The sequence below is a fragment of the Colletotrichum higginsianum genome, chromosome 5 (assembly GCF_001672515.1).
Source record: "Colletotrichum higginsianum IMI 349063 chromosome 5, whole genome shotgun sequence".
NCBI classification, from domain to species: domain Eukaryota; kingdom Fungi; phylum Ascomycota; class Sordariomycetes; order Glomerellales; family Glomerellaceae; genus Colletotrichum; species Colletotrichum higginsianum.
Genome location: NC_030958.1, coordinates 4,941,552 through 4,966,524, shown reverse-complemented (window position 1 = coordinate 4,966,524; position 24,973 = coordinate 4,941,552). Strand labels below are relative to the sequence as shown.

At 55.5% G+C, this 24,973-nt stretch overlaps 11 protein-coding genes across 11 annotated transcripts; 4 read left to right on the top strand and 7 right to left on the bottom strand.

Moving 5' to 3' along the window:
- Window positions 1-1,081: 1,081 nt before the first annotated feature.
- Window positions 1,082-2,723, top strand: CH63R_08365 (Major facilitator superfamily transporter; the record flags this gene model as incomplete). Its single annotated transcript, XM_018303339.1, has 3 exons — window positions 1,082-1,624; window positions 1,678-2,385; window positions 2,439-2,723. The coding sequence occupies 3 exons, from the start codon at window positions 1,082-1,084 to the stop codon at window positions 2,721-2,723; spliced, it is 1,536 nt and encodes a 511-aa protein (XP_018158117.1).
- Window positions 2,724-3,341: 618 nt separating this feature from the next.
- CH63R_08364 (Thioesterase) lies at window positions 3,342-4,331 on the bottom strand (the record flags this gene model as incomplete). The annotated part of the gene is made up of 1 exon (XM_018303338.1): window positions 3,342-4,331. The coding sequence occupies one exon, from the start codon at window positions 4,329-4,331 to the stop codon at window positions 3,342-3,344; it is 990 nt and encodes a 329-aa protein (XP_018158116.1).
- Window positions 4,332-4,431: 100 nt separating this feature from the next.
- CH63R_08363 (Thioesterase) lies at window positions 4,432-5,416 on the bottom strand (the record flags this gene model as incomplete). Its single annotated transcript, XM_018303337.1, has 2 exons — window positions 4,432-4,991; window positions 5,131-5,416. 2 exons carry the CDS (start codon window positions 5,414-5,416, stop codon window positions 4,432-4,434), a joined length of 846 nt encoding a protein of 281 aa, XP_018158115.1.
- Window positions 5,417-6,115: 699 nt separating this feature from the next.
- On the bottom strand, window positions 6,116-7,291 carry CH63R_08362 (Thioesterase domain-containing protein; the record flags this gene model as incomplete). Its single annotated transcript, XM_018303336.1, has 4 exons — window positions 6,116-6,306; window positions 6,435-6,706; window positions 6,814-7,054; window positions 7,123-7,291. 4 exons carry the CDS (start codon window positions 7,289-7,291, stop codon window positions 6,116-6,118), a joined length of 873 nt encoding a protein of 290 aa, XP_018158114.1.
- Window positions 7,292-7,870: 579 nt separating this feature from the next.
- Window positions 7,871-9,807, bottom strand: CH63R_08361 (Major facilitator superfamily transporter; the record flags this gene model as incomplete). Its single annotated transcript, XM_018303335.1, has 4 exons — window positions 7,871-8,162; window positions 8,240-8,937; window positions 9,071-9,604; window positions 9,682-9,807. 4 exons carry the CDS (start codon window positions 9,805-9,807, stop codon window positions 7,871-7,873), a joined length of 1,650 nt encoding a protein of 549 aa, XP_018158113.1.
- An 805-nt stretch (window positions 9,808-10,612) lies between these two features.
- CH63R_08360 (Major facilitator superfamily transporter) lies at window positions 10,613-11,284 on the top strand (the record flags this gene model as incomplete). The annotated part of the gene is made up of 1 exon (XM_018303334.1): window positions 10,613-11,284. One exon carries the CDS (start codon window positions 10,613-10,615, stop codon window positions 11,282-11,284), a length of 672 nt encoding a protein of 223 aa, XP_018158112.1.
- A 333-nt stretch (window positions 11,285-11,617) lies between these two features.
- CH63R_08359 (Thioesterase) lies at window positions 11,618-12,908 on the bottom strand (the record flags this gene model as incomplete). Its single annotated transcript, XM_018303333.1, has 4 exons — window positions 11,618-11,950; window positions 12,087-12,304; window positions 12,335-12,460; window positions 12,551-12,908. 4 exons carry the CDS (start codon window positions 12,906-12,908, stop codon window positions 11,618-11,620), a joined length of 1,035 nt encoding a protein of 344 aa, XP_018158111.1.
- A 1,349-nt stretch (window positions 12,909-14,257) lies between these two features.
- CH63R_08358 (Methyltransferase) lies at window positions 14,258-15,417 on the top strand (the record flags this gene model as incomplete). Its single annotated transcript, XM_018303332.1, has 5 exons — window positions 14,258-14,335; window positions 14,412-14,625; window positions 14,752-14,894; window positions 14,966-15,061; window positions 15,160-15,417. The coding sequence occupies 5 exons, from the start codon at window positions 14,258-14,260 to the stop codon at window positions 15,415-15,417; spliced, it is 789 nt and encodes a 262-aa protein (XP_018158110.1).
- A 277-nt stretch (window positions 15,418-15,694) lies between these two features.
- On the bottom strand, window positions 15,695-17,515 carry CH63R_08357 (Nonribosomal peptide; the record flags this gene model as incomplete). Its single annotated transcript, XM_018303331.1, has 2 exons — window positions 15,695-15,880; window positions 16,037-17,515. The coding sequence occupies 2 exons, from the start codon at window positions 17,513-17,515 to the stop codon at window positions 15,695-15,697; spliced, it is 1,665 nt and encodes a 554-aa protein (XP_018158109.1).
- A 970-nt stretch (window positions 17,516-18,485) lies between these two features.
- On the bottom strand, window positions 18,486-19,091 carry CH63R_08356 (uncharacterized protein; the record flags this gene model as incomplete). The annotated part of the gene is made up of 1 exon (XM_018303330.1): window positions 18,486-19,091. One exon carries the CDS (start codon window positions 19,089-19,091, stop codon window positions 18,486-18,488), a length of 606 nt encoding a protein of 201 aa, XP_018158108.1.
- A 2,300-nt stretch (window positions 19,092-21,391) lies between these two features.
- Window positions 21,392-24,233, top strand: CH63R_08355 (Integral membrane protein duf6; the record flags this gene model as incomplete). Its single annotated transcript, XM_018303329.1, has 6 exons — window positions 21,392-22,268; window positions 22,395-22,416; window positions 22,494-22,772; window positions 23,042-23,240; window positions 23,390-23,895; window positions 23,969-24,233. 6 exons carry the CDS (start codon window positions 21,392-21,394, stop codon window positions 24,231-24,233), a joined length of 2,148 nt encoding a protein of 715 aa, XP_018158107.1.
- Window positions 24,234-24,973: the final 740 nt, after the last annotated feature.

The window sequence follows — 24,973 nt, the reverse complement described above, 5'->3', positions numbered from 1 at the left end:
ACAGTACACAGATTTTGTCGGTTCGATGAAATTACGAGTCCAAGATTGCAACACAGAAGAGGAGAGCATCGGAGCGATGATTGAAAGCCGGTAAACTGAGATGTCATCTGATTAGTCTCAGCCGACTTTCTTGATTTCTGGCGCTTCCCACAATAGAGGTGCTGTTGACTGAAAACCGAGAGTAGAACTCGGTCCCGGAGCCTCATATGAGATTGTTCATCCCGCCCCTCAATCTGAACACTTCGTCTACAGCTGCTAATATACGCAGAATACTTGCGACGACAATGTGAGCTTCTTCAAGTCCCATCGTGGGCTGGTCCATACGCCCCCCAACAGCCAGCTTCCACCCCGTGTGTTGAGCTATGGGTTTAGTGAACTTGACCCAAGGCTGATAGAAGTAACATCTAGATTCGTGGAATGAGCATCAAATGAAGCTCTCGTTCAATCGCAAATATGAAATACAGCGACGATGACGACGACGACGACGACGACGACGACGACGACTCATAGCACAAGACAGTGCTGGAACTGAAGTTATCGAGATTATGACTTGTCCGGAACAAGCTGCAGAGAACTGTCAGATAAGAAATGAGTTGGAACCTCCTTTCCTCGGGCGAGTTTGAGGGGGCCAGCGGCATCGGCTTTACTAGTTCGGCTTTCATTCGTTGCACCGGGTCACGAATGTTTACTCAGTCGCGCGACGTGTCCGCCTACACCATAATCGGACTTTATCTGATATCGTCGGCTGCTTCTCTCCCGCAGGAAGATAACGACCTCGCAACGGCCAACCAACAACCTAGTCACCTTCCTGCAGTGGCATGGTCAATGACATGGCCCAGAAATTCAATTGGTCGAAACTCGGCGTCCTTGGTGATCATCGCAGATCTATCGATGAAGATATCGGAGAGTATGCCGCTGTCTCCGCGGGATCACTCAGGCCCTGGAATTGAATGATGCGCGTCATAGACAGCCAGCTGCTGGTGAATATAGATCATGAGCCATGAGGTCGACAGAACCGTCTCCCTAAATGTCAAAAGCATGAGCTTGACTTGCGCTGACACGGCTCGATCAACTCTTCCCAATGGCGGCCTCTGAACCAAAGATCGACATCGAGAAAGCCCCCAGTGCCGGCGACAGCCAGCCCGAGGTGTTAATCGGCGAGGTCAAAGACATCCACAACGCCGACGCCGCTCTCGACTTCCTACGGAATGGCGGAGATGTTGGTCCGATGACAGCCGAGGACGAGCGCAGGCTCAAGCGCAAGATTGACTGGCGCGTCGTGCCGCTCCTGTTTGCCTGCTACATCCTCCAGTATCTCGACAAGACCTTGATCAACTATGCCAATGTCATGGGCTTGCAGGGCGACACGAGCATCACGGGAGACCAGTACTCGCAGCTGGCCATGATCTTCTACGTGAGCTACTTGGCGTTCGAGTTCCCTCACGCGTGGGGCATGCAGAGGTTTCCGACCGCCAAGTACATCGGGATCATGGTGTGCCTATGGGGAGTGGTGCTCGCCACAACCTCGGCATGTCATGACTGGGCTGGTTTGGTTGTGACCAGAGTCCTTTTGGGTGTCTTTGAGAGTGCCGTGGCACCTTCGCTGATTGTGATCACTACAATGGTACGAGCTCTGTGGCGCACTGAAGTGTTCTCCTGGCTGACGATATCTCGCAGTGGTACAAGCGACAAGAACAACCACCTCGAATGGGCATCTGGTATCTCGGAACAGGCGGCGGTACCATCGTCGGCTCTCTGATATCCTTCGGCTTCCAGCATTACCACAGCTCTGGATTCATGTCTTGGCAGATCATGTTTCTCATCTGTGGCTTGATCACCATAGCCATCGGTGCCACAGTCATCATGGTTCTTCCCGATAATCCCATGACCGCTCGGTTCCTTTCTCGAGAGGAAAAGATTTGGGCCATCGAGCGCCTACGGGGGAACCAGACGGGCGTCGAGAACAAGCACTTTAAGTGGCCGCAGTTCATCGAGTGCTTCACGGATCCGCAGACGTACCTGCTGGCACTCATCACGATTTCCTCCAACGTGCCCAACGGCGCAGTTTCATCGTTCCAGGCCACCATCATCAAGGGATTCGGATACACTTCGAAGGAGACGGCATTGTTGTCCATCCCATCAGGAGCTGTCAGCATCGTCTCGATCCTGGCAGCGACAAACATGGCAGGCCGTTTCAACCAGCGGGCTATCAACATCATCTGTCTACTTGTCCCAGGGGTTGTTGGGGCAGCACTCATGGCATTTCTTCCCGAAGACAACAAGGCAGGCAAGCTAATCGGCAACTACATGACCAACTGCATCGGAGCCACGCTGCCTCTCTTGTACTCTTTGGTCGGTGCCAACTATGCTGGGCATACCAAGAAGGTGTGTAACACTCTATGCTAGGAGATGGCGAGAAAAAGACTGACGCTATTCAGGTCACCATGAACGCAACTCTGCTCATCTGCTTCTGCGTCGGTAACATCATCGGCCCTCTGACCTTCACGGCCGAGTCTGCCCCGGATTACCTTCCCGCAAAGACTGCAATCATCGTCACCTGCGGCTTGGCCATGATGTTTACGTTGATGCTGCGGTTCTATTACGTCTGGGAGAACAAGCGTCGCGAAAGACTTGTCCAGGCTGGGGGGTTGGGGCATGTGACCGACATCGAGTTTAGTGACTTGACCGACCGAAAGAACAAGGAGTTCAGATATACGCTGTGAAAGAATGACAGCGTTTTGTAAGGACTTGAAGGTGGATGCGTATCTTGTACAGATTGATATTAGCTGAAGCAGCGTAGAATTTATTTTGCAAGACAACAGCACTCCTTATCCGTCAGAAAATAAGACAAGTAGAGATTCGATAGACTTTTATGAAGGGCTGTAGAAGTGAGTCTAGTCATTCCACAGGTATCTGGACCCTCCTATCCCTGTGCAATACATTATGCTGCTGGAAAGTGTGTCACAAAAAGCTCTTAAGCGTAATTTGCTCCCCAAAGAATGATAAGTTTTTATTTACAAGGTCATTCTTGTTCATGCACGTATGGGTTACTCATAGTAGGGTTTTAGAGGTTGAGACTTAATGGGATAATTGTTGGTATCAAGTCCACATTGAGTAAGTCGCCGCCAGGAAGAAGTCGAGTAAGGGTAGTGAAGAGAGATTTAGAATTTGTGTCTTTTCAGAGATAGACTATAGTACGCTATGGAGAAAACTAAATATTTCTAGACACACGCGGAGCTTTGAAATCCATCCAAAATCTCTATTGAAAACCCTTCCTATCCATCATATCGAAAACTCCCCTAGCCTCACCAAAGGGATCAAAACAACCCCGGCCACAAGCATCAGTCCAGCCCCATCCAACCCCTCTCATCACGGCACTTGGTCACGTCACACTCCTCAGACAATCTAGACACATCCGACACGTTGAGACCCGAGTCATAGTGGAAGGGCAGAGCATGTGCCGGGTCCTCGGCCCAGCGCACAAGGGCGCCAAAGTCGCGGCACCGCGGCACGCTGCTGGCCCAGCTGGCGCGGCGGACCTCGCTCATGGGCACGCTGCCAAACGGCTCCTGGTATCCCTCGGCCGTGCTGTCAGCGGAGCAGGCGATGGACCTGTACCACTTGTTGAAGCAGTGTATGACGTGGTGATCGTTCCACAGCGGCCGAAACCCGTTGACGAGCAGCCCGTAATCGCGCAGCGTCTCCATCATGCAGTGCATCTGGTGCAAGCCTGATATGACGTAGGCCTCGGTGTTGTTGATGGTGAGCTTTGGGTAAAGGAAGCGCTGCCTGCCCGACTTGTCAACATAGACGCCGTAACGTCCGTTGGCCTTCACCCCTGTGCCGACATTGGCATACTCGAGCTCTGCCAGTCGCTGCTCCATCAGTGAGACATTGCTAAAGATGTCGTAGGGGATCGGCTCGGGCACGTAGTAGCCGTAGTTCAGGGGCTCTTGGGCCGCGGTGACATGGTCCGGAACCAGCGGCTCGATGGTTGACCGGGCCGGGGCCGTCGCGGGCATCATCGCCGGTCCGGCAATACAGGTCCGCCGCTGCGCCGCCACGGCGCAAGTGCTGATGACAAGGCAAACAATGATGGCCCACTGGATCCAGAACACAGAATCGGCAAAGGATCTCCTCGAGATCTTCTGGCGGCTCGTCCGTTTGGGACTGCTTCTCTCCCGAGAGTCCCCACGGCTGATGCATTGTTGGTGTTGACAGTGGTGATAGCTGAGGAGGCCATCCTTCTCGCTCGAAGCGGCGTCGCTCTTGTCTGGGTATTCCTCAGACACTATGCCGCGAGTGGAGTTGCCGCGGCCATCATCAGCCATTGCTATTGGTTGCCGCCCAGCAGACTGAGGGCTTGCTTGAGCGATTCAGTTGTGGACAATATCTATCGAAGGCCAGTGCCTCTATGTCAGCGCAGCCCATTCATGGACAAACCCCAAAGGATTGTGCCGGCACAATCAGCAGGAGAAGGGAAGTGTAGCCAGCATGTACAACAGACAGGTACAAACATGCGTTCTCGTCGGCAAACAGGGCGTAGTGGTTCCCCGGCGTGTCGATGACAGTGGTGACGAGCCCCGGCTGCGTCTCGCCCCAACCAAGATCGGTTTGATGGCGCTGCGAGTCCAGCCTGCACAGAACAGCTTTCCCATCTTCTTCGATGGGCCCGGCCCGGCCCGGGATCGAATCTGCGGCTTTGATGAGCACCGTCTGTGGGACCCGGTGGCGGGCCCACGAGGGCGGCGACCAAGACGAGCAGAGCATGTGGGCGCGCACCAGCGAGACCAGAATCTCGTCACGGGTGTCGGGCGTCACGTTGGCGGGCATCGAGGGTGCAAGGTTAGAGTTTGCGCCGGAGCCGAGAGAGCGGGACGGCGAAAGGTAGATGGTATCGATCAGGACCAGGCCTGAGCACACGAGGCCTCGGCCCTCTGCGGCGAGCATGTGAGCCATCTGGATGGCGATGATGCCCCCAAACGACCACCCTGGTTACCTGTCAGGTCATGTCCATATTGCCGAATGCTTACAGACTCAGTGGTTCGGCAGCATGGGGGGAGGGGGGAAAGAGGGAGAACATGGGCAAGGCGGACGAGTCTAGGGCTAGCAGTGCAGTGCATGGCTCACCTCCCAGGAGAATGTTCCCTCGTAGCGTAACTTTCTTGACGAGTTTGATGTAGTGCCGGGCCATTTCGTTGACGCTCAGCCAGGCACCGCCTTCATGTCCGAAGTGAGGATCACTGATGCCGTACACTCTGCGAGCACCCCCCAGAGAGCCCAGCTTGAGGTAGCTGACAATGTTGCCGCTGGCGTCGTGGATGAGGAAGAGAGGAGCCGCGGACGGGCTGGCGCAGCCGTAGCCTCGACTTGCCGCCGCGTCCTGAATCAGGAAGGGGTTTTTGCTCGCTGCCATTCCCGAAAGGACGAGAAAGAGGGTGCTAGAGTCGGTGATGTGTATGGATCCCGAGGTCTTGGTTGGCCGGCTGGTCTGCGTATAGTGCGTGAGCTGCGAATCAACCAACTACCAGCCATGTTCAGATGCCACGAGCATGGAACTACCACGTTTTCAAGTCTTCCCCAGAAGACCCCCTATCTCTTCCCCGAAGAACGAAGGCCGGATTCATGGCCCGGCTGACTGTCCCAAAAAAGAGGTCCTTGTTTGATGTGTCTCGGGAAAACGGAACCGGATATGTAAACTCTACTCGGTACTTTCGACACCTTCACGACGTTGCCCCTTGCCTTAGCCGGCATTGTATGGCTTGCAAGGATTTCTAGTTGCTCGGCTGGCGGACTGTCAAAGCATGCAGAGAAGTTCACCCACTTTCTTCTTACGCAAGGTTTGTCCCTCCTATCGAGAAGTAGTGTACAGAACAAGATATGCGTATTGTTTTGAGGCAAAACAGAACCATTGTTGCCATACAGGATCTGCTCAGATGCGGTGATCGCTCATTACCCCGTAGCCTCGTTCTCAATGAGCTTTCCCCTGGTATCGAGTAATAGATCGCTGGAGTTGGCAACACGGACGCCTATTTGGGCTCAATGAGACTAGCCCCTTGAAGGAAAAAAGCCCTCCGACACATCTCGGCTTTTCGATGAGGAGATTTCATCTCTCTCAGTGTACCCCACCGAGCACGCGCTGCTCATCAGTGTGCATTCTAGGCCCGGAATTGCCTCGGCGGCGCTCCTCGTCAATGATGCCTTTCGTCGCGTCGTAGACCTTGTCCATGACCGCCTGTAGTGCCTCGAGAGTGATAGGGTCGCGCGGCCTCGTCCAGCCGAAAGGGACTGGCAGAAACTCCTTCTCTGCACATAGTCTTTCATATCAGCGTCGTCCAACGGGACAGTGAGTAAAGAAAGAAACCGAAAGTAATGATAAATCTTATAAACGGTGGAAAAGGGAGGCAGAAGAACAGAAAACATGAGAAATGTACCAAGAAAGTAGGTCAGCCAAGTGCGGTTGACCGTGCCGGCGACCCGGTCTCCCAGGGTCAGGTAGAACCCCGCCACCTCACCGAGTCCACGGAAATTGTCTTCCAACCTCATCTCGAAGTCGACGTTGGTGCCGGCTGAGGTGCGGATACGACCGAGTCGCGCGGCGGCGCCCTGTCGTACGGAGACGATGGGGTCGGGCCAGTACTGGAGTGTTTCCTCAAACACTTCGGGGTCGAATACACTAGGATCACCAGAGCTGTTGTCCGGTCGACTACGGACATCAGTCAGTCTGTCAGTCATCCTCTAACCAAGTCTCCCAAGACGTGCATGTGTATGTATTGATAACCTGCTCGGGGGCGGAAGGAGGCAAAAGCTCACGTAAGGCTGGCATCGTGCTCTATGATGCCGTGGCGGCTCAGGTGGTCGAGGTCAAACGTGTCGGCGTTTGGGTCAGGGTTCGTCTTGATGGCATGGTCGAAGAGCAGCTTGGACACGTGGGGATCGACGTTGATGCCGTCTCTCAAGGCACGCGTTGTGATTTCCAGCGATATGCCCCTGCCATCGGCGGGGAGAAAATCGTGGTTTGCCAACGCATTCAGCATGGGACAGGGACAGCGGACTGTTATCCAGCAGACTCTTATTAGCCAGCCCTTCTCTTCGCTAATAGAACAGATTCCAGCCTCCTACCGTCCCCGGGGCCGGGGGGGTGCCACCGGTCAAAGGAGCCTTTTTGGCTGGCAACGGCCAGCGGGCACAAGGCCGAGAGTAGATGCAATAACTGCAGCAAGACCATGATGTCGTTGATGAAGTTGATGGGGAAAACAAAGAGGGGGCGACAGCCGTGTGCCACACACATTTGCAGTGAATATTTGTTTTACCCTCTAGAGAGCTCTTAATGCATGACTTATGGCACGACCGAGGGAAGGCTGGCATGCGAGGCCCCGGAGCTGTTTTCCCACGAGAGAGCTAAGCTCCAGCAGCCATGCCCCGGTCATATCAAACTCATCCCATATGAAGCAGGGTAGTAGCAGCTCCGGGCCGGAAAGCTTCAGGAACTGAAAGAAGGCTGTCCAGGCCAGCTAAATGTTACCTTGTGAGATCAGATCCGGCAAGAGTAGCATATGAATTTTGAGCGTGTGCCGTGCAAACGCAACAAGTGTGGTTTCCATGTATGACATTGGGAGAGTGGACTATGAACTAGGTGTTGAGGGGTGAGTTCAAAGCCGATCGGATGCCATGGCCGCTACTTTGTGTGTAAAGAGTCTGGCTCACCTTCATATTCTCAAGACAAGCCCGCAAAGCTGGCAATTTAGTCTCAAGTGTCTCTACACACCAGTACTCCAGTTGCGAAAATCCAGCAGTAGTAGCATGGGAAGCCGGGGAGGGGGGGCCTCTGATGAAACTTCGTGTCGAGATATGTTTTCTTCCTATTCCGTCATCCCATTGCTCGAACAGCGGGTTTCGATCTCGCGCCATGCTCGCCGGTCTCCTCCCGCGCCGGCGGGGCGGTGGTGCCCTGCTCGGTCCCATCCTGGACAAACCAGCTTATGACACAGATACAGATGGCCGTGCCGGCCATCAGCCACCACGCGAGACCCCCGTTATGGCTGGCCTGGCTCGCTGCGTAGACGCTCCCAACCGCGAACGGGCCTATCGTCCGCGCCACAGCAGACAGTGTGACTGCCAAACCGTGGGTCGCGGCCAGGGCGGCCGGGCTTGGAGCCGAGCTGCGTGACAAGTCGTATCAGCATTGTGTTTCGAGCAGCAGACATGTAGAATGGGAAGTATGGCGTGGGGACTCAACTTGTTGGTCATCAAGGTCGCCGAAGGCACCACCATGGCCGCGGTCAGGACCATGAGCAGCTGGACGACGGCGATGACGAGCCACATGAGAACAGGAAACTTGGCCGTGACGGCGATGAACGGAGCGAGGGCAAAGGCCAGGGCCGGGCACCACAGGAAGCACCGCAGGGTGCCCAGCGGCTTGAGTTTGTAGCTGACACGCGGGTAGACCAAGATCTGCAGCGGGAGCGCGGTGACGGCCAGGATCGTGAGCGTCAGGGCGATCTGGTAGGGCTGGAGGCCGGCGCCGCCGGAGAACCGCAGCGGGGACGATCCCCTCTCGTCCCGCAGAGACAGGGCCGCGGAGGCGGGCGGATCGCTGAGAAACAGGGGCCAGAGGGTATTGTAACCGGCGGTGAGGCCGTCAAGCATCGCCTGGCAGCTGGTCGCGAGCAAGACGTTGGCCGTAAGGGCTTTCCGCAGCGGCATCTTGCTGCTTGTGGGGGTCGGGATAGGCTCGCTTCTGCCGCGTTGAGCCTCGTCATCGGCCTCTGGCGACAACAGCGGATCCAGATCCTGGGAATCCTCAGAGTCTTGCGTGTTGGCGGGCTCGTAGCCGAGCTTGGTCGCCCCGCGAGACCTGTAGCGCTGCCAAAGCCTCACGACCGCCTTCTTGATGCGTATCCCGATATCGGGTTGGCCTCTAAGGGCAGGCAACGTCTACGTGACCCGGACACAGTCAGGTTAGTCGATCATACAACCAGGAAGGATGTAGAGTCGTGCGGGAGAGTAAGTAGTAGTGGGAGTAGTGATAGTAATAGTGGTAGTGGGGCAGAGCAAAAAGGAACAATACCTCTTCCAACAAAAAGAAGACGGCCAAGAAGGCCGTGTAGATTATCCCGCCTGCCATCAGCATAGGCGGTGCATACGTCCAACGGCCCAAGAAGTCGTTCTTCCCAGCGTGGCTCTGGGCATATGCGACCAAGAGCCCGGTAATCGGCGGGCCGGCCAGGACACCAATGTTGAAGGCCAGAGGCAGCAGCAGGAATGCCTTGACGCGATGTTTCTTGCCGGGCACGATCTCGGGGATCATGGTGCGTGCCACGAGCGTCCCGCCGCTGAACGTCCCCTCGATGATGCGGAGCACCATCGCCTGCGTGAAGCTGCGTATGAAGCCGAAGCAGAGGGTGCTCGTGCCGAGGACGGCCATGCTCGCCAGCAGGACGCCCTTGCGGCCGAATCGTGGGGAGTCGGCGAGACGGCTCGTGGGCAGGCTGACGAGCGCCACCATAGCCGTCAGGGCCGTCTGCATCCATGTGGCCTGACGTACGATCTCGGCCGACGAGAGCGAGGGATCCAACGACTGAAGCTGATAGTATATATACGTCTACCAGAGCGAGGTGTAAGCCAGCTTGTCAGTCTTTCTTGGCTATCTGGTGAAAAGGGGGGGGGGAGGGCACAAACACTGAAGCTTGTCCGCGTAATCGGTTCGGACAGCCGAGAGAGACACAGCACGAGCAGCTGGTCTTTGTGTGGCATCGTCCTCCATGACGAGCCTTCGTCGACGGAGACGGCGTTAGTCTGGGCCATGATTTGTTCTTTGAATCACGAGTGTCGCAGTAGTACCAGAGATGAGGGTTTTGGTTTTGGTTTTGTTCAGCAGATGGTGCTCAAAGTCTATGCAAGTTGAGTACAGTCAGTAGTAGACGAAGACTCGAGGGAAAGTCTTCCTCATCAGCTTCACGGAGGAAAAATTACACGGCGCTTGTCCTACTCATGGACAGCAGCCCATGCACACTGTCCGGAGACTTGTGCATATACACTATTCTCCCCGGAAACTCTATGATAACAGGGCATCCTTTGGAATTCCCATGGATCAACTCAGATGGATCAAGGGTTTTACGCCATACCCCGTACTGCGTTGCGAAGAGGCGACCATCCCATCCAGCCCCCTCCCCGGCTGTTAAACGGTACCCACGAACCCAAAGACCTCTTCCTCCCAGCGAATCATGTTACTCCCTCCACCAAACACCTTTTTTGAGTATCTGCACAAGAGAATTATACGGAGTACATCCCAACCCAGCCGTCGTTCGGTAAGGAGGAGACGGGAGGGCGGTCGGCCAGATGCTTCAGGCGGAGACGAAGGACAACAGTCCCGAAGTAGTCATTCTTCTCCACCTGCTTCTTATGTCCATAGTTATATCATCCGGGAGTATGCTGGACTTAGAGCTATTTTCCTATGATTCCTGCTGCACGCACGCTTGGGTTGAAGCATCATTCTGGTGAAACCCTACCTCTGTATGCATACCTTTGTAAGCTTAACAATGAGCCACATTCGTTGACATAGACTGACAGCGTCGTCACACCTGTTCGCTCAAGCCTCACTAGATAGATGATGGACGAATTCCAAGAATCAGATCTTCATCTATTCGAGCCCTTCGTAGGCCACCGGGAGCGTGTCCGTCGACGGCTATGCGGCCTTCTCAGCTGCGAGACTCTGACCGCCCTCGGCTCGGTCGCTGTGCTCGCCGCCATCTTCTACCTGCTCCGATCTTGGACCCTGACGGATGGACGACTGTTCGAGAGGAAACTTGAACCTCTCGCCGTGGGACCGGAGTGCGGCCCGTCATGGACGCAGGCCGAGGCCGCTGGATGCATCTACGACCTGCTGATGAGTGCCTGGGTGCCCCCGCGGTGCCACGACGCGGAGCTTTACCGCCAATACTTGGCCGAAGTCAACAGTACTTTCTATCTGGACCGGCAGCAGGAGAGACTCGTCGCGTGGGACAACGTCCTGAACGGTCACCATCCGGAATCGGGGATCTGGACTGACGGCGGATTCCACCACCTGCACTGCACTTACATCTGGGACCGACAGCGCCGCGCCTATGCGCATGCCACTGCCACCAGGGAGCCGATGGTTCTTGATTCACACTGCAGGAACGAGACGCACACGTCCCACTGCGTCTGGTGGAACGGACGGCCGAGGGCGTGGGAGATTGATAGTCCCAACGTCACTCGCGTCTATCCCCCGAGAGAACCGATCCGATGCCTGGTCGGGCCCTAGGACGTGGATCTCCGGGAGAGAACATGAGAAGGGGAGGGACGGGAAGAGATCTTGGCTTGTTTCTAGAGCTATCTTGGTTGAATTGTACTGCGGTTCCGATACTGAATGTCGATGACATTGCTTTCCCTCCACTGGAGACTAATACACCACTACCTGCATGAGATCTTATGACAGCCAAGCCAATTTTTCACGCACAGTTTTCATTCTCTTTGGCAACGGGCAGGCTTCCAAAAACATTCTAACCCACAGTTATCCACCAGTCCATGACCCAGGTAGGTAGGCAAGCGGACCTCCCAACTAATACGACTCCCATATACTTTCAGGTCGCTCAGCTCACCAGACTGTCTTGTCAACCGACTTACCCGCTATGGAACCGTTGCGGTAGATGGGCATGAAGTGGTCTGTATCATTCGAGTCCAGCTCGTAGTGGAAGTTGTGGTCGCGCACCGGGTCGTTGACCCAGTCCACCAGGGCGCCGAAGTCGCGGCACCAGTTCTGCTGGCCATCGGTGCGGTGGCCGCCCGGCACGACGTAGGCGAAGGGGCGCGAGTCGGCGAGGCAGGTCGCCGCCTGCGTCAGCGTGTTGAGGCAGTGGGCGATGTGGTCGCCGTCCCACTGCGAGGGGCGGTTGTGCCTCGCCCAGCCGACGGACTCGAGGAGGACGTACTGTTGGGTTCGAAGAGAGAGGAACAGTCAGTCTTCCATTCAGACTTGTATCGACTCGGCAGCGGCAACAACAACGACTGGGAACATCTTCAAACAAGAGAAACCGGACCAGCCAACTGTCCCCCTCCGTACGTACCACGCAGTGAATCTGATGGAAGGCCTGGATGCCGTACAGCTCCAGGCCGAACTGGCCGGCCTCGGGGGGCAACTCCTTGCGCACGCCGTCGTATGCAAGGTAAGTTGCCTTTTGGCCGTTGGAGTGAACAAACACGTCTGCCCGCTTGTTAGAGAACGAAGTCCATCTTTCCCAATCCAGGTCCAGGTCCAGGTCCAGGTCCAGGTCCAGGTCCAGGCCTACGGCGGAGAAGGATTACATGTGCATACCGTTGTGGACGGCTCTCAGGCGCGCTGCCGACTCTTGTATGTTCTCCCAGCTGTCAAAAGTTTTGGGCGAAATGTAGAACTGGTCGTTCTCGTCCCACTTGGTCCAGCGAAGCGGATAACCGGTCTCTGGTTCGTCTCGTCAGCCGGCCATACTCAAAAGACCACCACCACACACACAAGTCCTTTTGCTGCGTGGCTCGGGTGCTGATAGCTCACCGCGTGGGACGTAGCCGGAGGGATCAGTCCCGAGGGGAAAGCCGCCGCATCCCACATCGACGTCGTGCACCCTGAGTACGCGCGCCGGCCGGCCAAACGCCAGGTACACGTTCAGACAAGCAGAGACGAGCAGCAGTAGAGCAGTCAGGTGACTGCACCGACCCCGAGGACGACGCTGCCCGTCTAATGCATCGAGATAGTCCACGCCCAGGCCCCAACCGCGTCTCTGCTTCCACTTGGCGAACTCGGCATCGTCCAGCAGCAACGTGGTGGCGCTGGAGCTGGAGGCGTTGCCCTTCTCGTCGGAGCTGCGACGCCCATCCGCCTCTTCCTCGGAATAACGATTTGGGATTGACATTGCAAACTTTGGGCGAGCTAGTGTTTGTCGTTGCTGCTCTGTACACACACACACACACCACTACTTAGTGCGCAATCGAGTATAATACCGCAAACTGGCCAAGATCTGAAACCCGGGAGCGTGGGGAGTGAGTTTCGACCCGGGAATTCTAGTTAAAAGTTGACTAAAATTGCGCGTATGGGCGTTAGTTTGTGATGGGCGGTTATGAGGCTTCTTTCTTTAACCTTTTTTTCTCATTCTTTCCCCCCGAACTCCGTCCCTCATCCCTCTATTCGCCTAGGCGTCTGTACTCACTGGCCCAAGTTGTTCCGAGCGAATGATGGCTGCCTCAACGGCCCGGGAAGTTTGGCGAGAAACTCTCCATCCGGCTGGAAGAAGCTGGACGACAGAAGTGGTTACGCGTCTACAAACTCCGTACATCAAGGTTTGACCACAACGTGAGTTACCCGAGATGTTTGGCCGGCGGACACCTCTGCAATTGTTTTATAGAGAGTTTGGCCCCGGGGCCGCGCGTGGAGCTTGTTTGCCTTGTAAGGTGATTGTGTGTGCAGCCTCGGTCGTCAGGGCCCCCCCCCTGACTGAGATAACGGATTCCCTGTCCCACAGAGTTTAAGCAAAAGGTAGAGAATCAAACGCCCGGCCCCTGTAAACTCCATTGGACTAGTTTCCGGTACTAGCTCGTCACATCTCCTCCGTATGCCGGGATATTCACATCTCGCGTTGCTTCTCACGAGCCCACATAACCTTGCCATACTCTCCGGAGTCCGTGATGCCCATCTTCGCCGAGAGTATCACGGCAAGTGACGCGTCAACCGCGCATCCGTTCATGATGACTTGCCATGCTTGCAAGGTAGTCGTGTTGCAAATTGAAGACCAAACTGATGAGCCCTCAGACGACGGTGATTTTCCGGGCTACGACCAGCCAGCCTTGAGTGAATAGTTTCACAAAGTACACACCTTAAAGGGGGCGTCAACACGAGTGGCCATGGTAAATATCGATACTCATGGGCATTGGAAAGGGCCTTTTGGAAGAATTATCCAACCGCAGCAGGACATATTTCTAAGTCAGAAACCACACAGATTCACACAAGTGTGTTGAACCGACAATATTGGTAGCACAGCTAGTATGAAGCATCATTCATGGCTGGACCATATTGGTTAAAAGCCACAACACCCGCTTTCGTCCCTTTTCTTCTGCCAAGCACTCCCATATTGTCTTCACACAAACAACCTTTTATTCCCTCTAGACAGGACGTTTTCGTGGCAAAATGCCATCTCGATTGGACGTGACCAGGAATTACCTGGGACATAGCGTTGGGACCATACACGCTCACATATCCAGCCGAACCATGGCCAACTCGGTGCCCTATCTCGTCCCCGTCCTTGACTCGCTCCCTCCTAATTTCACCCTTCTGGACGTTGGATGCGTATGTACACCGAGATTCACGGACGCTCCTATTCCTCATGCTTACCATTGTGCCTCGCAACCTCCCCCCTCCGTAGGGCCCCGCCAGCATCACCGTAGACATCGCCAGGCGCTACCCCTCGGCGACCATCCTGGCCATCGACGGCAGCCCGGCCGTAATTAGCCAGGCCAGAGACGCTGCCCAGAAAGCCAATGTGCAAAACGTTCGCTTCGCCGTGGGGGATGCCCTAGACCTGGGCCCTACGGCCAGCGAGCCCGGCTTCGAACTCATCAAGGGCGCATGTGACGTTGGTAAGAGCAGCCAGAGAATATTGAATGACATCAGAAGAAAACAAAAACAAAGGAAACGGAAGAAGAAGATGACCACTGCTACCACAAGAAAAACGAGCTGACGAGGCAAAACCACCATGCGATTAGCCCACACGCACAACGTCGTGATGCACACATCGGACGCACCTCGGGCACTAGTCGAGCTACGGTCCGCGGTGAAGGTCGGCGGCTTCGTGTGCTGCAAGGAGGCCGACAGGGCGTGCCTCATGTTGTGGCCAGAGAACCAGGCGGTAGGCGTCTCCCATCGGGTCATGCATGTCTGGAGAACCCTTGAGCTCACAACCCACCTCACCGGCACTAGATCCGCCGTACCTACGAGGTTATTAGCGCGATCATGGATGCCAAGGGGTGCGATCCGTACGTTGGAAGAAAGCTCAAGACGTACGCGATGGCGGCGGTAAGGCGTCCTCCCCCCGTCTCTCTCTAACCGGCAGAGATGAAACCGATGGATCATGTGTTCACACAGTATTTATTCATGTTTGCTAACTCCTCCAGGGCTTTTCAAGCAATGACATCACCGTCGGCCAGGCACCCTGGGTCGTGTCGTCACGCGAGGAGCGTGAGAATTGGGGTGGCCTGGTCGCTCGCACCAGCGCCGACGCGGAAGCCCGCGCCAGCATTGAGAGCGAGGCCCGTTGCATCGGACTCGAAATCAATCTCGAGGAGCTTCAGAAGGGATGGAGAGACTGGATAGACGACGACACGGCCTGCGCCTCTATAAGTGACATTTATGTGGTCTGCAGGAATCATTAGGCTGTCGAGTGATGAACTATCAGGTGCTCATTGTCACATGTTGATGTTACGGACTAGAAAGAATTTGAATAGCCAAGATGATGCAGATGTTATTACATGGGGATACTTGTAACAGCTTAGCGGTAATACTGTTCATGTGATAAACTGTACGTTGACTATTCTCCCTAGCACTAGTCGCCGCAGTGTAGTTGTATTGTAGCGTTCCATATCAACGTTTGCCTCTAGTACTTCCTACCACCCCGTGCAAGTTAGAGTCTCCATGTCTTAGGACGCCTATCTAGATGCGTGCCATGACATCTGCCACGGTCTCGCAGGTCCCTGACGCAACCGCGTGGAAGATGCGGGCGTACGTGTCGGCCATTGCTTGTACGCTCTCCTCAGTAAACCATAGTTTCTTGAACCTAAAGTTTACCGTTACATGTTTCCCATCAGTCTCGGGCACCACGATCAGCGAGATGAATAGCTACGTCAGAGAAACGCACACGCAAACAAGTCAGCAGGGCACAGTTTGTAAAACTCTCCATTCTGGCGGACACACGTTTCATGCAAAAGCAAGAAAAAGGGCAGGCGTAGTGGAGGCGGAGCGGATGTGGAAAGGCAATGTCTGCGCATAACATACTTCTTGAATTAGGTTACTGATGACGCCACGATACGCTAGCTCGAGCCCCTCTGGGATGTCCAGCCGGCGGTCGTTGAAGCGCACATTCGTCACGGGGAGCACTCCATAAAGGTCGCCAGCTGATTCCCCGTGGCCGAGGGCGCGGGCGACGTCCTTTGGGCGGTAAACCAGGTGTCTCCTGTGGGCCAGGTCGTCTGCGTGGTGGCGCCGTATCAGGTCGGTCACGCGCGCCGACGGGACCACCCTGATCCTGGCGTAGAAGTAGGTGATCATCATGCCGAGGATACCGTCCACGTCCGGGATATCGCGGTCGCGGTCCGAGACGAGGTAGGAGAAGCACACCTCCTCCTGACCAGTGTACTTTGACAGAGTCAAGGCGTAGGCGAGACTGAGGATCCTGGAGGGCAGGACGCGGCACTCGCGGCAATACGAGGCGGCCGGCCCTGCGACGGTCAGTCGACACGATGCCTTGCCGAGGTTCGTGACGCAGGTAAGCTCCTTTCCGTTGGGGTTCAAGTAGGCGGTCGGAGAGGAGGAAGATTGTTGGATGGGGCGCCGGTCGACGACGCCGAGATGGTGGGGCCGGATCCAGCACGGCTCGGCGCCGGCGAGATAGTGGATCCAGTATCGGGTGCCGGCCTCCACGGCGGCCTGGCCACCACGGGTCGTCAGTCCGAGGTCGTGAACGTACAGTTCGAAGCCGGGGGCCGGGCGGTCGAGCAGGGCGCCGCGGTAGAAGCGGTCAAAGTCGACCTGGAACACGCCCGTGGCCACAAAGTCGGCCGCGATGTGCCAGAGGACGACGTTCATGTAGACGCGGGCCGAGGGCGTGACGAACAGGCGGACCGACACGCAGGCGGCCGGCTTCGCCCGGTACAGCGTGTTGGCCGTGTGCACCGCGCTGCATTGCTGGATGTCGTGCTCGCTGTCCGAGTCGATGTGGACGACGGCGCAGTCGACGGGCCATTGCCGCATCACAAACTGCATGACCGTCTCGGGCGGCAGCGGGCCGGAACGGCAGGACGCCACGCCCAGCTCGGCCAGGGGCACGAAGCGGGTGCGGAACATGGCGTGGCGGTCCACGATGGCCTGCCACGCCCTGGCCGCCCTGTACGGATCGACAGGCCCATGGCCGCCTCGGAAGAGGATTTCGTAGCAGGTAGTCATGATCCCGGGCCTCTCGGGCGCTGGGTTCGTCGAGAACAGGTGGTAGTAGTCCTCTTGCATCGGTGTGCATGGCATCGCGTAGGCGATGTTGTCCGGGTCCACATCAGGCGGCAGCGTCAACCCGTCCAGGCTCAGGGTGAAGGTCTCGACGGTACGGGCAGGGGTGGTGTCGGCCTTTGCGTCGTCTGCGCCGGCGGCGCCCTTCCTCTTGGCCTCTATCGAGCTTGCGAGTCTGCTGATGGTAGACTCGGAAAGGATGTCAACGGTTGCAACAGGAAGGCCAGCCTGGCGACAGCGCTGAGCGGCCTTCATGGCACTGCACGAGTCGCCTCCCAGAGACAGGAACTCATCGTCCGAGCCGATGGCAGCTGGAAACAGTCAGGCTTAGTGTGTGAAGGGGGCATGAAGGGGGTGTGTGCCTCACCTGAAGGAGTGGCCAACTCCCGACTCCAGATGTCTCTCAGTAGGGTTTCCATACTTTGTTGGAGACGAAGAAGTCCTTTGTCGGAGATACGACGGGTAAAAACAGGCATGAGTCTCCCATGTTACTTTTATAACATGTCTTCGGAAACCCTGCCGATGGACCAGAACGGGCAACCTGCTCGGTGCCGAGGGCCGGGGAGGGGAACTTCAACTTTGTCTGCTCTTTGTGTCTGGCCCGAGGATCAGTAACGTCGCTCACCAACAGCACCATACAACACTCAGAGCTTTCCATTCACTAAACACGGCACGCACTATTGCGTGAGGGTTCTTCAGAGGCTAGGATGAGGTTCTGCTCGTTTAGAGAGGCATATAACACTGCCGAGCAGAAAGTGATCCCTCTGAGCCAGTCTGGTTCTCGCATGTGCATGTTATCTACCCATACTCCATTGTTGAATATGGCATCTTGATTCCAATGAAAACTCGATAAGATGTCGCTATCTCTGACTAAGGATATGTAGGCAGAGCAACAAGGAATTCGCACTACAAATGAGGCTACGGACCAGACAGCGCAACCGCTGTTGACTTTACATTCGTCTGGAAATATCCCGAGGCTGTCTACTATGCTTACTTACTCCAATCCTAATTTCTTTGTGCCCCGAGACTAATTTGGTTGAGCAACCTTTAGAAGCTGCTTCCATTTGGGCGGTTTTGACTTTTTCTTCACTCTTTTTTCGGGTTTTCTTTTCCCTTTCAAGATCTGAGACACTTCCAAAAAGAACAGGCCCTTCGACATCGTGACCCAAGATACAACAGTGCAATCCTTCCAAGCACCCGGGAACGAGCATAGCCCTTGGACAGACTAGGGTTGGAAGCCGACTCGATCGGTCGGCATGTTGTACGTACCGCCGAGGTTGACGAGGTACGCAAGACTGTTGAACTCGGTGTCGATGGTCTTGATGGCCCAGCCTCCCACAGGACCGCCCCTCTCGACGGTCAGGATCTGGATGCCCCTGACAGGCAGCCTCGCCTCGCCAAAGGCGGCCGTCCACTTGAGCACAACCGTGTCGCACGTCACAACGTCGACGGTCCTCAGAGAGACGGGCGTCGGGCGCCCGCTCTGCCGCTCCAGCGCTGCCTTGAGCTCGTCTCGGTTGCGGTACGTCGGCGCGCCCAGCGGCTTGCCCGCCAGTGCGTTCATGCCGTCGCAGTGGGCCACCACGTCGGGAGCCACGAGTTCGTCGGCCGCGGCGGCCGAGTAATTACGGATCAAGGCCTGGAACTCAGCCGCCAGTCGCCACCCGTCCTCCAGGCTCAGGCAGTGGGGGGACGAGGACGAGAGCGACGGCAGTTGTTGTTGATGTTGTTGTTGTTGCTGCTGCTGCAAGAAGTCTTTCCACTTTAAACGGACGAAGAGCCCCGTAGCCGTTGAAACCAGCAGCAGGGCGAAGAGAAGGCGGAACTCCATAATCTCCAAGTGAACAGCCGCTCGCGTAAGCTTCACGTTGCTAATAGGGGGCGGCTGTCCTCGACACGGCATACCTGCCCTCCCCTCCTGCACGAGACAACGTGGTAGTTTGAGTTAGGGGAATAACGGCCAGATACCAAGTCTGCAAAGTAAACTCTGCTCGGATAATCGGACATCCTCGGCGGTCCGCGCCATGTTCATGGCGATCTCACGAGCGCTGTGTGCCACTCGGCAAGAAAAGTTCATGGCGACATGCTAGTTCCATCCTTGGTCTGTACAAAGTCTTGCTTGCCTCATGCACAACTCTAACCGATCTGATGCTTTGGTTGGTGGCAGCACTTCAGAGTTAGAATTTTCTCACAACCCAAATGATCAGGACGTAAAGACATAGACGGAGAAGCCCGTTGACGCATCATTCCGTATTTGGCAGTCGGTCGGATAGCGAGAAGCTTGTTTGTTTAAGGTTGTTTTGGGCGATGTATCGCATAGAGACGGCGTCAACTGAATTTGCCGCCTTGCTCGGTCTTCCCACTTGCACTTGAACAAACATGTACCCGTACTGTAGGTTTTCCAATGATTGGATTAAGCGTACCTGACAACGAACATTGTCACTTTTCCTGCCTTGCTTCAAAGCTTCCGCAGCCTTCTTATTGTGAGGGCAGGGATTGGATGGGTTTACTTCGTACTGTATCTTTCCGAGGACTGTTGAATAGCCTGCACAACTTGTTGGAGTTTATTACCACATAGTTTGTTGGACAAACCCGGATCCCGCTACGGGCACAGGCCCTCATGCTCGCAATCGACCCACTTCAGTTGACCCCCGTAGACACATCCTGGCCGCTGAACCCCCTGGCAGGCGTCAAAAACCAAACCACCAACAACACCGACTCGATTATCACCACTTTGCGTCGATCGACCCCGAAATTCCAACCTAGCATAGATCAAACTGCCAAATAGTTGACTTCTTGCATGATCGTCGACTGTTTTGTCTCCTCCCCTCGGACGCCCTTGACTCCGCACCACCTCTGCATATTTATACCAGGTGCTCTGAAACAGACGACTCGAGCTTCTACAGTACAGCTCAGAACTGTAAAGGCACTGGGTGTGCCCAAAGGCTAAAAATAAACAAAAGGGGGTTTAGTAATTACTACAAGTAGAAGTCCGCTTTTATAACGCAAATCGCCTGACGGTGTTGGTAGCATCTGAGCCTCAATGAGCTACTTCCCGGCTCTGAAATCATCTGGCGGCTCAGGGTTTAGATATGTAACTGAGTTAGCTTCTTGCAGGGTTGTTAAAAGTCTTATACAGTAGAATGTTTAGGCAAGTTGAGGTTTTAAACCCTGCCCCTGGCTAAAGGAACGCCCCTTTGCTTTCGGTCACATGTGTTCCCTTTGGGCCTGTCACGAAGAAGGGAAAGTGAGTACGAAGCATGAGGTGAATCTTGCTTCCAAACCTTCAACTCTCCACTGTCTGTACTGTCCGGCGGTTACTGTGATTGCGAGCAAATGTTTTACACCCCTGCCAGGTAGACTGTTAAGATGCAGCCACATCACTTAGCCCAGAAGCAGCCTGAACATCGACGACGTAGCTAACTACCCCCTCAGTTCCGCTTTTGCTAATCTGTCTGACAAAAGCGGGATTATCTGGCCAAACCTTGCGAGATAACACCTAGCCTAGAGGTAAAATCTACAGCGTACTGTAGTAGCTAGCTACCACGCACTTCGTCCTGCTTCGCCAGGCCCAGCAGACAGCTGCATGTATACACAGACATATATGATATCCTTTCTACTGCAACGCAACCTTGGATACCGCCGCTTGCCTCCCCAGGTGTGTCAAGCAACGAAAGCACCTCGTCCAAAGCAAGTATCGGCCAGTCTTGGGGCATCGTTTGATTAGAGGACCCCGACTGGCACGCTCTACTAGTTAGTCCCTTTCCTTTTGGAGAGAGAATTTCGAACACAGCGGCAATTTTCCCAAAACACCATGATGATTGAACAAAAACGTCGTCGTGGCGCCTGTCAGCTGTGCCGCGACAAGAAGACACGATGTCTGTCTGTCCCTACCTCTTGATATGTGTTTGAGTCAAAGGCTGAGAACAGGACGCATCGTTCCGCAATCCAGGCGACAAGGGACAACCGTGTCTGACCTGCCTGGTGAGCCATTCGTTTCTGCTGTTTTCGTTGAGACCAAGAGCCAACACGATATACCCCGACCCCCAGCGGACAGGGCAGCAGTGTTTCTATCCGGATCACGCCCCACGCCGACGTCGAAGACCCGCGTCGCTGCTGACCAACTTTCCCATGTACGCTGCCGGCGACGGCTACGTCGACCTCAGATACGGGCCCCCGCTCGGAGCTGGTCCCGACTACCGTAATGTCCTCACGACACACCCTCAGCTTCTGTCTCTTCCTCGCTCCATCAACGCAGGCATTCCCGGCCTCAGGTCCGAGATACCACAACAAGACGGCTGCGACCATGGCCTGGACCAAGGCTACTATCCTGGAGAGCTGCAGGATGGGCCCGACTGCCGGTTCCCGTTACCCTTCTCAGTCGACGAAGCCAACGCTGCTCATGCCCCGGACTCTTGCGGCTCCCATTTTGATGCCACCATCGAGGAGAAACAGGCCAGTCCATGGAGCACCTCTCAGCCGATCTCGAGGGCCGCCTCCTCCGCCCTCAACTCTGCCGGTTCGTCGGGTGACGACATGGAATGGGCCGTCGACTTGGGCTGGACAACCTCCGAAGTCGGGAGCCCTTCTCAGTTCCTCGAATCGTCCGACATGACCGGCCTCGACGGCTTGGCAACGTCAACCAGTTGCAAGGCGGCCCCCCAGGTGGCTTCTCCGACGGAAAAGCAACAGCCGGTCGACGACGTCGTCCTCGCCCGCGACACAAAACCTGAGCCCGCCGAGCGCGTCAGTGCACCGCCGACGTCGTCTCTTCCGGGCCGGACTGGAATAAACGCAGCTTCGCAGTCATTCTACGGACTGCGCGACGCTGTCTGCCGCTCGCTCGACAAAAACCAGCACGTGATCGCTCGTGCTCTGGCCGCCCCTGGAGATAAGACGTCAAACACCAGCGGGACCGCGGACCTAGTGCCGGCTGGCGAGTCATATCCTTATGATGGCTCTTGGTGGACGCTTGAGAGTGATGCGGCTCTCCAAGCGTACATTGCAGGTAAGTGGGTATGTGCTCATAAAACAAGAAAGGGAAAAGAAAGAAAGGCGAATGTCCGCATGAACCATGGCCATTTTTGATATTGTTTGATGCTGGGTCGAGACGCTTACACGCGACACATCACAGCCTTCAGCGACTACTTTTACAGGTAAGTCTGGTTTCTTCCGTCGTCGTGACGTGGCAGCCTTCCTACTTGACACGCGTGTTGACGGTATACATTCCCAGCTTCATCCCCAAGACCGCCATCGAGGCCCGGGTCAGGGAGGCCCGTCTCCCGGACGCGAGCCACCTCGTCCGCGGGTTCGCAAGCGCCGTCCTCGCCCTCGGCGCATACTACCACCATCTTTGCCGGCGGCAGCACGGAGACGTCTTCGTCGCCGGTTCCGGTGCCCAGAAGCAGAACCAGAAGCAGAAGCAACATTCTTGCTCACGCAACGGCGACAGCGGACACTTGGATGGCGCCCAGGCATCGTGGCGGCTACGTGGCGCCCTTGCTTTCCGCGGGTGTGTTCGAGGTTTGCCCAGTCAGTTGTTGAAACTCCAGGTTGGTTTCCCACGCTTGATTACGTAGGAAAGAGAAAGAGAGACAGAGACACAGAAAATGCAGAGATTGTATGGAAAATTTGACGAGGTAGTGATTCAATGAGACCATGAGCTGACAATTTGACCCATATTGCTCAATCCTAGATGTCCTTGCTCATGGTAAGTCGACTCTACTGAACCCCTTTTTGCTTCCATTTCCTATACGCTGCTCTCCCCCCTTTGCTGACAAGTCCTTATGACCTTCAGGCCTCCATTGCCAGCGAGTGCGATTTACCATCTCTAGTCACCGAGAATGTGGCAATCGCCGTCATGCACGTTCGGGAACTGGACTTGGTACAGATGAATGCCGATGATGAGGAGTCTGCACTCAGCTCGGCATATTCGTACGTTCTAGACGTGTCTCACGCTCTTGATCGAGGAGCGCCTCCGGTAAGCCAGTTATCTACTTCTTGACTCGCCGACCTCCAAGGTCCGCTGATTAGAAGGAAGACCATGTTTTTCACATCAAGAAACTTTCAGAGGAGGGAGACCTTCCCAAAAAAGCCAACGGTTGGACCATGATGCTGACGTTCTCTCAGATGCTCGATTGCGACTGGATGGACGGCTCGAGCCCATCTGACCAAGAGTCCGAACAGGACCTGCTGGGTATACGCTCCCTGGCGGCTGTGATGCACCGCTGCTTGAGAAGGCAGTTCAGTCCCCGGGCGTCTTACACCTACTCTTCCGAGATGGTGATCCCTGGCGGTGGCAGAAGGCAAAGCCATTGGGAGTCCCAGGACCAGCTTCGGCACTGGGTCGAGCTCTTCCCCGGCCTGAAGTTGCGGATAACGCCAGGGAACAACGGCGGTCTGCCCACCAGCACGGCACGCCTGGCCTTCTGCATGTACCACCGCGCCGTTTTCCTGACGCATTGCCCGTGGATCGCGGCCACTGCCGGGCTTGACTCTGAGCCCGTGCTCGAGCATGATCACGATGCCCTTGGACGCGGGTGCTGCATTCGGGCGTGCCTGGAATCGGCCCAGCAGCTCATCGACGCCATCCCTTGCTTCTTTTCCACGTCTTCATCCGGCACAAAGCTAGAGAGGTACGCCAAGAGAACTCAAACCCACCGGCCTTTGTTGAAAGACGAGCTAACGCAGTGTTTCGGATTCAAAAAGACAAACTATGGAGGACCTGGTGCTAGCCAGCCTATTCCTCATCATCTATTGCAAGGTTAATAGGGACGTCCCGGGGGAGCACAGGCGGAAGGCGGTTGCACTGGCCGGGCTATGCCACGGATCCCTGGCCCGCATAAGTCTTGACGAGAGCGATGTCGACTGCGACGACGATAGTGATGGCCAGGTCAATAGTGATGGCCACCACCTGATTCTTGAGCGTATTGGTGTGCTGGTGTCAATTGCGGATCGTTGCAATCCCACATAGTTTATAGGGGAAGAGTTCAAGTTGGCTATACGTCGAATATAGCAAGACAACGCATTTGGTAGGCCTTTGTGTCTGATACCCCTCTAATTCAAACATGTGAAGTGAACGACGGGCTTTTTGCCAACTCACCACACCCCTGCTCGCGCGTATTCGATCAAATGATTATCGTTGTCTTGACCCGACAAGACCCTTAAGAGGAACAATACCTCCTCGGGATTTAAAAGACATGAGTCCCTCAGCCCGCCTCCGCCCCCGCCCCCGATCCGTGGAAGACGTCGTCTCAGCTTTGAACAACATAGTTAACACGCATTTGGCCGGGATCAACCCTCCGCTCTTATGCACCCCGGCTTTAGTTTGTGGCAAGTTCTACGAGTATCTGTCTGCTAGGCGACCGGCAAGGTTAGTCTATCAAGGCTGGCCCTTGTAGATATGTCAGTACGCTTACAGGAAATACGGGCCTGAGGAGCTAGATATGCAGGTACTGCTGCTGAGCGGAACGTTGCTGCATCTCGAAATCCACCTGACAGAGGGTGCACTTGTAATGTACACTTCCGAGCTACCTGAGCATTAAAACCCCTTTAGAGTTTACATTCGAGACGGTGCGACAACCTAAAGGAAAAGGAGAAACAAGAGAGAGTGAAGCCCTAAGCCATATACCCGCTGGTGTCATTAATTTTTCCCCCTCCTCAACCCCTGCGTCCTCTTTGGAGCGGGCTTGGGATGCTAGACATGCACCGTTA